The sequence below is a fragment of the Pterocles gutturalis genome, unplaced genomic scaffold (genome assembly GCF_000699245.1).
Source record: "Pterocles gutturalis isolate BGI_N339 unplaced genomic scaffold, ASM69924v1 scaffold24423, whole genome shotgun sequence".
Lineage (NCBI taxonomy): Eukaryota > Metazoa > Chordata > Aves > Pterocliformes > Pteroclidae > Pterocles > Pterocles gutturalis.
In genome coordinates this window covers 21,791-38,450 of record NW_010118839.1, presented here as the reverse complement: position 1 = coordinate 38,450, position 16,660 = coordinate 21,791, and the positions used below count along the sequence as shown (strand labels likewise).

At 51.4% G+C, this 16,660-nt stretch overlaps 1 protein-coding gene across 1 annotated transcript; it reads right to left on the bottom strand.

Moving 5' to 3' along the window:
• Nucleotides 1-325: 325 nt before the first annotated feature.
• On the bottom strand, nt 326-6,678 carry LOC104463871 (leucine zipper putative tumor suppressor 3). Its single transcript, XM_010076380.1, has 3 exons — nt 6,229-6,678; nt 3,761-4,591; nt 326-1,036 (listed from the first exon to the last, which is right to left on the bottom strand). Exons 1-3 carry the CDS (start codon nt 6,676-6,678, stop codon nt 326-328), a joined length of 1,992 nt encoding a protein of 663 aa, XP_010074682.1.
• Between the last annotated feature and the right edge of the window lie 9,982 nt (nt 6,679-16,660).

Here is a 16,660-nt window from a genome sequence, read left to right as displayed (position 1 = left end):
GAAGGGCGGTGAATTGTAGGAGAGGGGGTGGCAGCCTCTAGTGAAGTAACAGTCACGGCAGATTACAAAAGAGCCAATTGACCCTCACCAGCTGTACTGGGAAAAAAACCAAAAGAGATGTCGCATTATCGATAGAAAAACAACGCACATCCACAGTTATTTTACCTACAGAGCACAGAATTAAAGAGTAAGGGTGATGGAGCTTGGCGCAAGCAGACTCACACCGCTCCTACAGTAGCAAATAATCCTTCGAAGATCACTGGCTTGAGTAGGTAGTACATGCACAGCAATAAAAAAAATAACGTTGTATTGTCTTGGTCCCACCTCAGATCTCGGTGGACTCTATTCGCTCGAGTCTGGAGGGAGTCCATGGTTTTTTCTCCTCGGTGTGCAGGGGGCTGGTGGCCTTCGTGTTCATCTCATTCACCTTATGCTCCAAGAGCTGGTTCTTCTGGTACATCTCCACGTAATTCAGTTGCAGCTGCTTCTGGTACTTGATGACTTTCTCCTTCTCCTCTTGCCACGTCCGCCGCTCCTCCTCGAAGTCCATCACCTGCTGCTCCCGCTGCTGCCGCTCCAGCTTCAGCTCCGTCTGGAGCCGCTCCACCTCCTTCCGCAGTGTGTTGACGCTGTCCTCGCTCTGCCGCTGCATCTTGGCTTCATCGCTCTCACAGGCCAGCGGGTCCCGCAGCTTCTCACCAAGGTCCCCACCAAAAGGTCCTGGAGGTCCCATGCTGGCAAGTGTCCTCTTCAGGCCAGAGACCTCCAGCTCACAGTGGTTCAGTTTTTCCCTCAGCACCTGGACCTCGCTCATCTTCCGCTGCAGCTCGCTCTCGCAGATCTCCAGGTTGACGCTCTTGGAACTGTAGGAGTCCTTCAGGGTGAGGATCTGCTCCTCCTTCTCCCTTAGGAAGTTCTTACCTTCCTTGAGCTGGGTCCGCAGTCCCACAATCTCGTTCAGCTTCTGGGAGACATCGGCTTGGGAGTCCTTCAGCTGCTGCTTGAGCAGAGAGATCTCACCCGCCTTCTGGCACACCTGTAGGGAGAGCATAGAATCACAGAATCATGGAATGGTTTGGGTTGGAAGGGACCTTCAAGATCATCCAGTTCCACCCCCTGCCATGGGCAGGGACACCTCCCACCAGCCCAGGTTGCTCAAAGCCTCATCCAGCCTGGCCTTGAACCCCTCCAGCATCCGTGAGGCAGGAGGAAGGCAGCGAGGAGCCGCCACTGCTGCTTGTCCCCAATGCTGCCCATGAAACATCTGCACAGCCTCGTGTTGGCAGGAGGCTCTGGTAACGGAGGGGACAGCCAGCAACGCTGCTCAAGGACCGAGTCCCAGCCTTCACCAGGACCCAGACTATCCCAAAGACCTGTCCCCACATTTTTGCGGGAGATTTGGTGTTTCTTCCTGGCTCTCAGGGTCCTGATGCTGTTCCCAGCTGGAGCTGACCGAACAGCAAAGTGCTGTGGGTCCTCACCGGTGGTGAGCGGACACCAACAATTCCCTCCCTGCATTCATCTGACTCACCAACCACAAGCCTGCAGTGCTTGATTCCAAACCCTCTGCTCTCAGCAGGAGTTTTCCCACTGACCTCAGTGGGATTTGGACCTTTTACAAGCCTGAGACAGAAACATCTCAGACCCAGAAACCACGCAGGCTCTCCCTGTAGGACAGGACACAGAGACAGTCAATATTACTAACTTGTCCTATGATGCTTTCCTTCCCAAAGTCTCCCAAAGACCCCAACTGACTAAATTTTAGGGTTCCCTTCACTGGGGACAGCCCAGGGATTGGTAGCTATTTAATTCTTTTGAAGAGTGACAGCCCCTTTACCAAAGATCGAGGAGAGAGCCCACCTTCCAGCCCACCCTTGCTGAAATGGGACTACCACCCATGGTCTTTGGGCACTGGCGTTTCCAGTTTCATCCTGACGGGCTCAGGTCTCACCCACGTTGTAGGGTACACCAACCCGGTGGAAATACCCTTGCTGCAGTGTGCATTTGCTTTATGTAGGTGTCACCATTCAATATGACACCCCTCTGCACCTGTGTGGTCCACCAAAGGTTGCATGAATAGCTGTGACTATTGGAAGTGAACCACAAAGATGACCAAACCCTCATTTTCCCATGAACTCCATGGTTTTCAGGGCTTTGCACTGGCAGATCTGGTCTGTGTACTGTGGGTGGTTACAGAGACGACCAGTCCCTACCTGTCCTGGCAGGAGTCTGGGCTGGGGAGCAGCATCAAGGTGCCATCAATGATCAGAGAGGACAGGCATAATTAAAAATAGACTTGGTAGCCACCTCCTGTCCTCCTGAAGCACCTGGAGCACCTTCCCTGGAGCTGACAGCCGTGGTGGTTCCCCACGCAGACCTGACTCTGTGAGTACCCACATCTACACCAGCGCTTGTCTGCAGCAGATGCAGAATGATACCATGCTGGTTTAGCTGTAGTTAAAGTGGTTTAGTTAATGCCTAGCTAGAAAACTGCACAATTTACTGGAAGTGCTCTCCGTGGGCTAGGTCTTCCCAAAAGGCAGAGAAGTACATGATGAAGAACGGCTTGGATAGGAATCAACCTACAGATTTGAACACTTGTGTGCTGTGGAGACCTGGGCAATAGAGCCCATGGAGCCCGGACAGCAAGTCAACAAGTGTCGATGTCTACAGATTTTAGGTGTCTTGATCCACAAGCTGAATCCCTATCTTTACATCGATGGATTAGCTGTTGCAGACAGAACTCCAGCAGTGAAGCAAACAATCAAAAGCCCATCTGCAGTTTTACTGGTGCAAAATCAGGGAACATTCCAGACCTAACTTGTTGGAAGACACAAAAGAGCTGGGCAGAGCAGCTGGCCAAAGGAATCATGGTGTGGGACAATGCAGCCTGCTTGTTCTGGGCTGTAACTTGCAGAGATTTTACAGTGAGCCTCTAATAAGCTCTGCTGAACAGCTGCAAATAGCACATTTCAGAGCCTAATTAATCCCAGCTTCATTGACTTTCCATCAGGATTAGCAGAATTGGGTCTCCTTGATTCTAGAGCTACATTTTGCCTCTCCGCTCTTAATGAATTTAAAGTTTCTAGCCAGTCCATGGAAGGATTAAAATTCTTCACATGTTCAAGCTGAAAAAAAAAATAATGTTAGCACTGGCTACACAAACAGACTTTGATAAAATGTTCTAAAAATAGAAACAGTAGAGAAAAATATGTAAGACTCAAAAGGAGAACAGGAATTTGCCTTTCAGCCTTTTAAGATAGATAAACTTATTATAACTGAAACCAGCATGAGGTAAACTTGGCTATCGATATCATTCTTAGCTCACTTGCTTTATATCTTAAATAAAAAAAAAATCAAATATTTGAAAAGTGGTTTCAAGGTTTGCCCAAATGTAGATATTAGAAGAATTTAATTAAATTCGACTTAAACTCATTTTGGTAGCACAAATACCTGTATGGAGAGATCTGTATTCATTGAAATTGGATTCAAATGTCACAGGTTGGAGTGGCCAGACTGAAGCCAAATTATTAACCAGTAGAGGAAGTGTGCACACAAAAAAAAGTGCTCATTTTAATTTAATTGAAAATACAGGCTTGGGGGTCAAAGGAAGAGGTTCCTGAAGTGTCATCTATTACCTGGAGGCCACCAACCCATAGCCATTACTGTTGGGTCTAACTAGGGCAAATGAGACGTATTTTGCATTACCAGAGCCCTCAGTGAAAACCTCACTCAAGGTCTGCTACAATTAGGCGCTTACCTCCCACTTGGTCTCTTCAATCTTTGGGAGAAACTCAGCCTGCTCCTTCTTGAAAGCCACAAATTTCTTCTCTAGCTCCTCTCGTTGCTGGAGGAGTTCTCCCATATCATCTTGGAGTTTTTTTTTCTCCTGCTGGAGCTTGAAGATTTGGAGCTGCAGAGCCTGCTGAGCCCGCTGAGCCTTTTTGGAGACTTGTTGCAATTTGTTGGCATAGTTTTGCCTCAGGTCCTCCATTTCCCTCTCCCAGATCTTCTGCTTCTCCTCGAACACTTGGAAGATGGCCGCCTCGCTTTTGTCCAAGTTCCTGCGCATCTGGAGGACCTCCTGCTCCTTCTCCCACAGCCGGTCTTCCAGGTCTTGGATGATGTCATCCGTTGAAGGCGAGTGGAAAGGCATCGTTTCGTTGAGATGGTTCAGTCTGTTGAACGAAGAGGTGCTCTTGCTCGAAGACCGCCCGCTGTCTGAGGTAGATATCCCATTGTAGCCCACGATGTTCTTTTCCACGTAGGTCGTACCGATGCGGTTGATGTGGCTCGTGGAGGCGCTCATTGGCCCCCCGTGCTGGCTGTAGCCTGTCCCGTACGTGGGCAGGCTCGTTAACGAGTTACGGCCCGAATCCGAAAGGCCCCCCACTTGGTTTGTAGTCCTGTTAAGGCTGCTCTTGTCGAGTCCACTTTTGGGCGCGGACGGGCTATTGCTGTTGGCATGGTTCAAGCTCTTTCTGTTCTCTGTCACCCCGTTGCTCTGCGGCGGGCAGAGGTTCTGCATGGAATGGAAGTTTTTAGGAACTACTGGTTTAAAGGCTGAAGGTCTAACTAAGGGCTCATTGCTCTGCAAAAGGAAAAAGGACCACGCATCAAACACAGCAGGAAGCTTGGTAACAACACACACAAGAGACACATCAGCACAGGATGGGGCTGATGGAGCTCAGACGTCTTGGGCTAGCTCCATATTTCTCAGCGTTATTACACCTTGGGCTGTTTGGGATTTAACGTGGAAGACCTGTTGTCACTTGCTTTGTCTTCCCTCATCCCAGCTTAAAAAAAATCTTGACTCACCCCAAATCTGCATGATTTTCCCATAGAATACTCCTTGGGTTCTCTGAGTGCTCTTTGCAAGAAGGAGGGCTGCCACCTGCCTACCAGACCTGAGCAAAACAACTCTTTGGCACATTATATTTTAAAGGACTTCTAGCATTGAGGGTGCGTTGCCCTTTTGCTGAAAACTGGATTGAACCCTTGCATTAGAAGCCGATTTGCCCCAGGAGCATCATGTTTCCTTACTGCCAGCAGTCATCTCTCTCCTGTGTGGACATCATGTCCTGCTTATGCTCCGACAAGAATAGGTAGGGACTGCGACCCCAGCAGGACACTGGGTGAGGAACACACTGAAGCTGCTCTTCATGTGAACATTTGTGTTTCCTGTGGCCATAAGCAATGAATGCTGGGGGGAGAGTGGACCGTTGCTGTAAAGGATTTAGATTTAAAACCTTACACGTTCCTCGCCTTGTAAATGTACCTACAGAAACAACATTTTTGTCAAAATGAGGAAATTTCCCCTATTGCACGTCAGGTTGGGCTTCAGGCAAAAATTAACCCAGAGGAAGCCACCTTCTATTAGCAAAGATGTTTTGAAAACACCTTCCAGGAGAAACAGAATGAGCCCTGGTGAGCAGGCAGCATTGGAGACCAAAAACCTGGCACCTGGCATGTGGAGCTGAGATGGACTACAGGGGCTGGTGGATTAACAACCCAAGAGACAAGGCCACCAAATGCTGCAGAAATAATACCGCACAAGGCAGCAACATCCCCGGGCGCAAATTATGGGAGTCGCTGGAGCAGAGCAGCAGGTGATGTAAAACACCGCTGGCTCTGGGGCTCTGCTTCTCTGCAGCTGGGAGATGTTTGCTCCCTGACGCCAATATGAGCCACGAGGACTGTGCTTGGATGGACGGCAGAGGTTGCAGGGATAGGTTTCAAGCCTCGTCAACTGGTCCCTCACAAGAGGCACTGGAATTTTGAACAGATGATCGTAGCTGCTTTCAAACAACACCTTTTGGTGGTAGAGGGGTGTTGGAGATTGCCTGTAAATGGCACAAAACGTAAGAGTGTGACTCAGATGCTGGACCTACCAAAATCAAGGTCCCTCCCCTGTCAATAGGGTGGTAGGCACAGCATCTCGGGTAGGTTGGAGCAGCCAGTGACTTAAACAGAGGTTTAAATGAGCTGGAAACTTAGCTGTGGAAGATTTGTTATCGTGCTCTTGGGTTCCTCAAGAACTAACATTCCCCTTTGCTCAACCCCCTGAAAGTAATAGGAATTATATTATCTGTACGTAAAAATGATGCCATCTACATAGTAAGAATTAAGCTATCTGTCAGGATGGCACTGTAGCCCAAAGCTCCCTGGTCTGTGTTTTTAGAGATATGCCACGGTCATTGCACTGCTCCAGGAGGTGGGGATTCTCACCTGGTCTAGTTTGCCGGAGATTGGCAATATCTTTGGTGGGTTACTGGGCTCTCGGTACTGGGGAGGAGGCGGCATGTTCTTCTCATTGTTGGTTGTCACGTTCCCACAGATGTCTATCTTCACCTTATCGCTCTTGCGCATGTCACCGTTGATGTAGAGGGAGTTGGAGACCTTCTCTGACTTGTACGTCTTCTCCTCACCGGAGTAGCGGTTGGAGATCTCCCGCGTGGAGTACCCATTGCGAGCCCCCTCCGTCTGCCGGCCGCTGCACTGCGTCCGGGTCCCCACGCTCTTCATGGCGAACTCTTGGTCGTTGGCAACTCCGCTGCCCACGCTCCCCATGGTGCTCTGGGAGGTGGGTTGGGATGGCCGGCGAGCAAAACCGTGGAAGTTCTCCGGGCTAGGGTAGGTTGGGTCACGCAGAACGGGCAGTGTCTCTAGCGTGGCCATGGCAGCACAGAGCTGAGGTGGAGGCACAGATCAGTGGCACTGGGGGAAGGAGGAAAAGGAAAGGACTGTTAAAGAGATGCCTTTTATCTACCATACCCTTTGCAGGTCGGCATCGTGGAGAGATGAGGAAATCTCTGGGCTGGGTGGTGCAAGGCCAGGGGCTGCCATGTCTCCATATGTTGTGTGGAGCATCGGTTGGGCATGGCCATTTGCAGTTCCCAAAATGGAATTATTTCTGTCACTTTTCCCAGGTTTGAACAACTTTGGCCCTGGGGATGGAAGGTTTCCAGTCCTGGCCCATCAATAAGCTCATACTCTGTTGGTCCCTCCAGCATATCCCTTAGGGATGATTCAACAGAGCTTAAGCAACATACTGTCCATCTCTTCCTTGGAAGTGTTTTCCCATGGACTTGAGCTTCTAAGAAGATGCTTTTGTCCAGCTGTCATCCTAAATTTTCTTTTAAACCTTTATTCCCTACTCTGTTTTATTCTGACCTAGGCTGTGCCTTGGACTGGCCAAAACTAGACTGTAAGAAGTGTAACATGCAAATAATGGTTTTAACAGTTGTCTTTGACCTGGTCAAAGACATTGGGACCAGTCCTCAGATGTCTGGATGCTCTTCTTCAGCTCCATCACCATCACAAACCTGTGATTTCAGCTCTGGCTTCATAGGCACCCAGGCCTGTTCACATCTATGTTTTGGGGAGATTCCCCAAATCCTGGTGGTTGGGTTGGTGCTGAATTTATTATCAGCTGATGCAGTCAAGGTCCAGACCTACTGGTGCTAGGGCAAGTTTTACATGGGGACAATTTATAACTTCCTAAAGTCCCTTCTGAAGGTCCTAGATTAAAATCAACCTGTTTCTGCACTCTTGGACCCAGCAGTGACGGATCCGCTCTGCACTACCCCCTAAGGGTGACAAAGCCTCTGCAGTCATGCCCCAGCATGGACTGGGACTAGGGGAAGAAAAAAAAACCAAACATGAATTTATTTCTCTCAACAGAATTTTCCCTGATGAGTGTGCCCATAAAACGAGTGTTGGGGAAGCTTCTCCATGATTAACTGAGCTGGAGCAGAAGATAGAGATCTTGCAGAAAGGGACTGCGCTCCCCACCATTCCCATTCCCTCCACTTAGCTGTTCACTCGACAGCCCCACAAAGGTATACAGCCCCACAAAGCCCCACAACAAACATTTTTTGGTTGCCTCATTGAATAATGGAGAATTTGAACCCATACCATCCAAGGATCTCATGACCTGAGGGAAGGGAGAGTGATTGCAAAGAATCCTGTGGTCTTTGTATTTGGTGAAAGACTCTCACAGCTCAGTTCAGTCACTGGTGCACAAGTGTTCAGGTCCCTGGGGGGGGTCTTGGTGTCCTCCCTGTGGCACTCCAGAAAGGCTCAGGTCTCCCTGGAGTCCTGCCTCATGCCTGCCAGCCTGTGCAGGTGTTTCTGGTACCTTCAGACTGGACACAGCTGAACCAAGCCTGGAGGAGCAGAGTCAGTGGCACGTGGACTTCTGTAGACCCTTGGCTGACCAGTGTCCACCCAACCCTATGGAGTTTGTTGGCTTGGAAGACAACATTCCCCATGGGCCAGGAAGGCTGATTTTTTTTTTTAATTATTATTATGATTATTTTTAATCCCAGAAGCCCTCAGTTCCAGGTTTCCCAGGATAAACCATCCTGGGAGCATGGGGACTAAAGCAGGATTGAGGGGCAGTGGGAGGTGCAGGTTTCCCCCTGGGTAAAAGAGGGATGATGAAAGTGATGCTCTTTGGAGAGAGGTTGAGTGATGGGGGTCTCAGGCAGGGCCAGCAGGTAGGGGAGATGAAGAAAAATCCTGTTTCAGTGGGTTTTTCCTCTTCTTGGGGTAGGGATGTTAAATCAGCCCTCCCCATGTAGAGCTGGGTTTATTTCCCGGGAGAGCTCACTTAGGTCTAGAGCTTGGCTGTGATGTGGTGTCTCAGAGGGTCCTGCTATTTGCACTAATAATGGAATGGAGAAAAAAATTAAAAAGGTTAAAGCAGGGTCTGTGCCGCTTAACTTCCCCTTTATTAAATCACATTTCTGGAGGCTTCTGCCAGCTGTGCTGCCTGTAGCCTCCTCCCTTTTTCCAGCATCCGGATCTTCTTGTAGAAAGCTGTCCTGTCTGAAATATGGCCCAAGTGTCATGGGGCTGGGGGACAGACGTGACAAACTGCTGTGGCCAAAGGGAGAGGATGCAGAGCTGATACCTGCAGCGAGCTGGGAGAGCTCCTCTGGGGCAGAGCAGGGTATGGAGGTGGTCTCAGGGGGTAAATATGGTTTAAGGAGGTCTGAAGCCACACTCGACCCGTGGTGCTTTTGGATTTTATTAGTCAAGGGAGGACTTTTTGTTCTGCTAATTTAGGAATTACCTTCCTTTCCGTGACTTTGGGATCTTTCTAGGCTATGTCTTTTTTACAGGACACCAGCCACCACAGGAGGGATGTGCTGGCTCCAGACAAGGGAACGGCAGCGGCAGCGTCGCCTCTGTGCGGTCCTCACCAGCCCCAATCAGCCGGTAGAGCAGAGATCCAGGTTACCTTTCTTCGCTGGGTAAATTCCACAGTGACATTTGCACATTTACATTGACTTTCTGAGGGCAGGATGAGGTCACTGGAGAGTTTGATCCTTCCAAAAAAAAAAAAAAAAAAAAAAAAACCCAATACAACAACAAGCAGGGAAGGCAAATGTCCTTAGCCCAGCGAGAGCCACCACCTGGGCAGGGACATGGCCACGTCCTGCGGGACACCATGGAGGAGGGTGCCCGCTTAGCCCTATGGCATCTCCATCGGTGGTCTTCACCGACAGAGTATCGCAGCCTTTCTCTGCCCTTGGGGACCTTCTGGCTCCCTGGTGATGGTTTCCACATCAAGGAGATTTCTGTTTATGGCCATGTCCCAAGCCCCCCAGGACACTGAGCTGGCATTCCCATTGAGTGCCAGGGACCCAAAAGCAGGGGGTGCTTCAGGCTGCTTTCTTGGGATGTGGCATCAAAGCTGCACCACAGGGGCAGACTCTGAAAATGGACCTTTTTCCTTTTTTTTTTTTTTTTTTTTTAATTTTAACTGGGAATCATCCAAGAAAACATTTTTTAAAAAATTATTATTAGCTTATGTCTACTGTAAACCCGGGATCTGATAAACAGAGCATAAGGACAAGCATTGCAAATATGTTAAGGAGATTGCAGAAGTGCCAACAGATCCCTGACAGTACAGCTTTGTTTGCCAAAAAGGGCCATTTTTTTGAGAACAAATGCTCTCTCTTTTGTGTCTTCTGGCCAGCTCAAGTTCCCGGTTGGGTTTTACCCCAGTCATTCCTTAGGTGAACTGTGAAATCAAGTTTTGAGCACAGCAAGGTAAGGAATAACGCTGCCAGGCTCCAGCGCAGAGCTGGAGGGTCATTTTTTTTTCTTCCAGGTTTGGAGGAATGCATGATTAAAAACTTCCCCAGGATATTTCTCCTCTTTAAATCTCATAACTGCCTCCTTCCCTCAGGAACACAAACTAAAATTGGGTTTACGAGTAATTCCTAATGATGGAAGGATGCTGAGCCTGGCAGCCTATGCACGCAGGGAAGCTGAGGGAAGCTGAACTCTCTCGCCTTTAGCAGCATTTTATTCCCAAGTCCATCCTTTAGAAGGAAAGAGGAGACACCTCTGAGCATGGCCGGGCTTGGAAGAGACCCCCGAGCGACGGCAGAGGGGCAAAAGCAGTTTCCCCTGCCCGTGGTGTTGTAGAGAGGCTCCAGACAGGCAGAAAACCCAAGTAGGAGTTTTAAGCAACCTGCCAGCCACTGCCCTTTCCAGGTGTTTTCTCTTTCCAGATGTTACATCCTGTCTGCAGCAGTGAAGAGGCACCAGGACCACCTCACTCTTCAACCTCACCAGGCTCTCCAGAAGACACCGGGTCCATCCCACCTCCCGAGGAGGACTAGCTCTACCCAAATCGCTCCCAAGTGATGTCCATCCATCCACCCACCCATCCATCCATCCATCCATCCACCCCAGCCACCACCTCCAAGAGCCGACAGTCATCCCTTGCTGATCTCTGCCCTCACCCCAGTTCCCCACCAGGAACCCAAGCAAAGGGATTTTCTGCAGACACAGAGAGGAAGGGAACCCTTGCAGAACAACCGCTGAGCTATTTTCCCATTTCCCAGCATTACTGTGTTAATAAAAGCTGAAAAGGGTTTCCTGGTCTGCCTGGATCGATTTAATCACCCTTCCTGGTAGGTGTCTCCACGCCAGCACCGTACCTAGGAAGGATGTCATGTCTCATCGTTACGGCCAGCCTCCTCTTTACCTGGGGACACCAGGACTTCACGCAACAGTGCAGCTCCCCACCATCTCCATGTTGCACGACCTCTCCATCCCATTCAATAGCCCCTTGACCTTTCCCCCCGCAGCCCTGCCTTGGAGACAGCAATATTTTTATGCCCGATGCAGAAAATCCGGGGTGAAATTTCCTTTTTCCCCAGGTCCGGTGGGGAAACTCTTCATGGCCACCACTTACCAAGGTTTCCTACCATGCCTGCAGCTCCAGGGGACCCCGAGGTGCTATTGTAAATAGAATAATCCGTAAAATAACTCCCATGTCTTCACACTTGCTTTACCCAAATGAGTTAGTGACTGCGTCCCAGTTAAACAGAAGAAAAATTGCTTTCAGATAAGCAGCTGAATGGTTAACTAAGCCTAGATGATGAAGGCCTGGCTCGGTTTCTGCCTGAGTAGGTTAATCGTTAACACTCTAGTAACAAAGGCCTTTGGGAGACATACCTAGGCACCGTGCCATGCGAGAAGGAGATCAATCACTGGTCTCGGGCAGAGAGAGCTCCAGCAAACAGCCTAAAAGCAAGGCAGCGCCTTGGCACACTCATCGTCCCAGGCATGTGGTCACGACAGGACGGGCAGCAAAGTCATCTGAAGGTCAAACATTCCACCCATGGCCATTCGCGCTAGCAGGCGTGGCCGTGACCTTCGATAGTCTGGTTTGTTTGCGTCTGTTTTAATGAGCGTGCGATTAATGACACAATGAAAACATGTCTTTTTGATTTTTTTTTTTTTTTTTTTACGGGAGGACCTACACCTGTGCTGTGTTTAGGGCTCTGGTGGCTCTCCGGTTTGTTGGCAGTGGTGCCGGAGAGCTGGTATGGATGCAGAAAAAAAATAAATCCTGTTCTGTGGTTGTGGAACAGGTTAAAAATGGTGTAAAAGGGTGGAAAATAATTTGCTGTGATCATTTCAGCTTAGAATCATAGAATCACAGGATGGTTTGGGTTGGAAGGGACCTTCAAGACCATCCAGTGCCACCCCCTGCCGTGGGCAGGGACACCTCCCACCAGCCCAGGTTGCCCAAAGCCTCATCCAGCCTGGCCTTGAACACTTGAAGGGCTGTTGGACCAAGTGGCTGGAAATCATTGCTCTGAGACACATCCAGGCTGGAGAAATTCCACTGTTACATTTTAAGGAGGTTTTGAAAGAGGCTCCTGGCTGCGGCAAGTAGGGTGATGGCATGTACTGAATGCACGAGTCCTGCTTGAGGCGTTAGATATTTGCTTTTGTGGATGTCAATGGTAAGAAGGGTTGCCTTTGCTAGGGCTGCTCTCCCCTGGGTCCATCAGTGCTGCTCGGCTGTCCTGCATCTCTGCCCAGGGCTTGCAGGGAGGTGTTGATTAAGAGCTACATGGTACTGAAGCTCTGGGACCAGCTTTTCATGCAAAAACAAGTGAAAAGTTGTTTTCTCTCCCCAAGACCCCGTGGTTTGAGAAAGCCCTGCAGTTTTTCCCTTGGAGCCCGGCAAATCTGAGCAACCTGGGCTAGTTGGTGGTGTCCCTGCCCATGGCAGGGGGTTGGAACTTGATGATCTTGAAGGTCCCTTCCAACCCAAACCTTTCTCTGATTCTATGAAATCCCCTGGGGAACTGCAGGAATCATGGTCTGTTACCAGCTTTGCATCAAGTCCCTGCTGTAGGAGGGATTCCATCCTGATCTTGTCTGCTCTCCCCATGGCCTGATCCAGCAGAAAGTCATCCCAAACCAGTAAGCAGCTTGCTGCTGCGTCGGCAGCTTCCAGCCAGTTCACTGAGGACTCAGCCAGGACCAGGGTAGAGGAATGGAGAGCTTGGGCAGGAGCAAACCCTACCAGAAAGGGGTTTTGGAGACCTCAGCAAGGACCTGCAGCACCTGACTGCAGCCTGGGGTCTAACCCTGAGCACTGGGCATTTAGCTAGAAGCGAGGAAGGCATGAATTGAGAAAGCAAAGCATCCTCAAAGCCATCCTAGATGCCTTCTGGGAGCAACCTCTCCATATCCTAAGGCTACTCCCTATTGCATTGTGTTGCAGGCATGCAACTGCGGAAATCCATCGTGAAGCTCTGTGCTATGATCCTGGCTTAGGAACATCCAGTTTGGGAAGATGAGGACCATCCTGTCCCTCTGTGCCCCCCGACTTTCCAACCACACCTCCTGTCCCAGCAGCTGAGAGCACTGAGGGGTCCTCACAGGGACCAGCAGCATCCTCAGGATAACTGGGCCCAGTTAAAAGCTATCAGACCCCCAGCACGTGGCTATTGCTGAGACGTGAGGACCAGGCTTTGCTTTTCTCTCCTGCAAATACAGCGGCATCGGGGTCAGGGTGGCAGGATTCGGGGCAGGGAGGTCCCTGTTTCGGGGGCTGCGCTTTCTTGGGAAATAAAAGCGAGCAGCTTAGAAACATTTCCTTTTCCTTTCCGCCTGCTAATGAGATAATTACAGCCTTTTGTATTCTGGGAAACTACTTTCTCATTACGAGGGCCTCATCAGCTATTTACATAATAAGCCTGAAACAAAAGAGAGGAGATGAAAAGACCCAGGCGGCTCTTTGGGAGAGCCTGGATTGCGCTGCTGAGCATGAGCCTGTGGGATGGTGGCTTTTTCCATCCCCTAGTCCATCTGCCAAGGTCTGGAGTGGGTGGCAGCACTTGGTCTGGGATGTCCCCAGCATGGGATGCTCCTTTCTCTCAGCTACGAGGGTCCCTGAGGTCCCCAGAACCAGCACAACCCGCCGTGATTCCCATTGCCAAAGGATTTGGGAGGGGTGGCCGTGGACCAGGACCCCGTGTGCAGGTGGTGGGGAGAGCCAGCTCAGCTCTGCTCTGATGGGGTCACCATTTGGGGCTCGCAGTGACACCTTGGGACGAGTCCCACCACCTGAGGAGATGTTGGGTACCGAACTGGTCCATCCCCTGTCCCATCTCCCACATCCCAGTTTCCCCATGGCCCCAGCTGTGGCTAAGGGACATGCTGAGTACCAGCCTGTCCCATCCCACATCCCATGTCCCTTCAGCTGGCCAAGGGACGTGCTGGATACCAACCTGTCCCATCCCATGTCCCATTTCCCTGTGCCCCCAGCTAGCCAAGGGACATGCTGGGTACCAACCTGTCCCATCCCATGTCCCATTTTCCTGCCCCCACATCTGTCGAGGGGACACTGAGTACCAAACTGTCCCATCCCACATCCCGTTTCCCTGTCCCCCCAGCTGGCCAAGGGACACTGTGTGTACCAAATTGTCCCCACCAGCCTGCCAACCCACCACCTCCCTTCCCCAATAAAGACCTCATTGTTCTCCTCCGACAAAGCCTGAATAATGCAGCCCGCTCCTCCTTCCCCCAGCTAACCCTCCCGCTTTGCTATCAGTTTTCCTCCTTGTTTGGTCCCTGTTTTTAAGTGACACACTCCACTGCCACCCCTCCCTGTCCCCATCCCCCAGGAAGTGTGGCAGGGGGGGGAATCACAGCCGAAACCCCTGCTGTGGAGTGCATGGCCACGGCTCCGTGCCCTCCTACCTGTCCTCCTCCCCTCTCTGCTCCCTGGGGATGCTCCTGGGATGGACACCCCCCCTGTGTATGTGCTACACCTGGGCTGTGCCTCTGTCACATGCAGCGACACAAGGGTCCCTCTCTGCATCACGGCACTCCTCCCCAGGAGTGATGATGGTGAGGATGATGAAGAGCACCAGAGGCATGTGCTGGGTCCATGCTTGCGGACCACGCCGCTGCCCCAGATCATCCCGCTGCAAGCATGAGGCTCAGAGAGCCCAGCAGCTACTTGGAAACCCCTTATTGACAGCAAAAAAAACCAACCAACCAAACAAACAAAAAAACCCAACCAAACAAAAAACCAAAAAACAAACAAAAAAACCCCAAACAATAAATTAATCTGGGCATTACTATTGCTCATCCAGAACAGGCCACTCCACCTGCCCCAAGCCCAGTCCCACCACAGCTCCTCATCTCAGGGCGTTCCCAGTTTTAATCCACGGTATTTTCTGGATCCAAAAGAGCAGACAAAGGTGCAGAATAACAGGTCAAGCACCTGGCAGGCTGCACCAGTCCTGAGCTGTTCCAATAAGGAAAGAAATGAAAATTGCTTTGGAGGCTGTGGCAAGGTGGGCAAAGCCCCAGAGAAACCTCGGCGGGTGACGTGGAGATGTGACACGGTGCTCTGTGATTTGTACGGGGTCCCAAGGGGGTTTTGCAGTCTCCATCCTTGGAGGTTTTCAAGCTCTGAAGGGACCAAGCAGGGTCTGGACTCATAGCTGAGTCCACCTCAAGTGTCAGGGTGGACTGGAGACCCCCAAGGTCCCTTCCACCGTGAATTATCCTGCACTGGAGGATGGAGGCTTTGGCTGTCCACTGGCATCGCCCTGGCCAGGGCAATGGGGCCGTGTCGCTGGCACAGTCCTCATCCTCAGAGGCATTTTTCCCCCTTTCCCAGGCTGCGATCAGAGCCCTGGGTTTGGATCCAGGCTGGCATCCTGCAGGATGCTCCCAAGGGTGGATAGGAGGGATTTTTCCGTGACGTGGCATGTCTGTCCCCATCATCCCAAGGAGCAGAGAGTGCCAGTGGGACAGGATGGTTTCAAGCTCAGCCCAAACTGCCAACCCAAATCTTATGTGTCCATCAGGAGAAGCTTGGACATGGTCTCATCCATGCCCACCTACCCTTGTGGCTGCATCCAGAAGATGCTCAGTGCCACCTGTGGGCTGGCCATTGTCCCCAGTGCAGTTACGGTGATGACCACTGCCCAGAAAATGCCAGCTTTAGTGGCACAAGAAAAACTCCCTGAATTATCTCGGCACAGGGAAAAGGTGGTTTGCTGGGGTCTGGGATGCTCTGTGCTGCAGGCTGGACCACTTCAAGTCCTCCCAGCCCTCCGTGCCTCAGTTTCCCCTTATTAAGGGGCCCCCTCCTCAGCAAGATGGGTGGAGATGAGCTGCTGCTGGTTGAACCCATGGCAGCAGGGGGGACAGGGAAGGTCATGGCCCACGGCACCATGCTGGCATGGTGCCTCCTGTCCCCTGGAAGCCCCCCAGCAGGGACCTACACATCTTGCCTGACCCCCAGCATCTGCCTGAGCATCCTCATCTGACCCCAGATCCCAAACCTTGGAGCATCCCAGTGCGATCCCCTGCTACAGACCCACTCCTTGGCCCCAAACACCTCGTGGTGGGAGCAGGAGGACCCCCCTTGTCACCAGATTGCCCCCCCTGGACAATTTAGACCCCCTGCCCTGGCCTATGTGTTGCCAGGGGGATGCCTGATCCTGCCCTTTGGGGTGGCCCATCACCCCCAGAGCAGCCATCCCCACAGTCCCTCCCTGACTCTGCCATCCCCAAACCTTCCCCAAACCGCTGTCCCAGCAGGAAGGACAAGAAGGGGACCCACCACCGGCTCCCACCCGCTGCCCGCGCCGCTGACCCGGCCGTGATTTATCATTAACTCACCCCGAGGAATTTCAAGGGCGCGGAGACAGCCTGGGAGGTGCTCGCTCCTCCCCGGACACCACGCTCGGAGCAAACCTCCATGGTGGCTTGTCCCCATGATGGCTTGTCCCCACTGCTGAGGTTAGTGCCATTCACCAGAGTGGTGCCCCGAAACCTATCGAGATGCACGGTCCTGGTGCTGGTGAGTTTA

Excerpts from the sequence above, each read along its gene's own strand:
- LOC104463871 (XM_010076380.1), bottom strand. The coding sequence starts at position 6,678 with ATGGCCACGCTAGAGACACTGCCCGTTCTGCGTGACCCAACCTACCCT. Across the intron at positions 4,592-6,228 it reads TCTCCGGCAAACTAGACCAG|AGCAATGAGCCCTTAGTTAG; the intron begins GTGAGAATCCCC and ends TTCCTTTTGCAG. Across the intron at positions 1,037-3,760 it reads TTGAAGAGACCAAGTGGGAG|GTGTGCCAGAAGGCGGGTGA; the intron begins GTAAGCGCCTAA and ends CTCTCCCTACAG.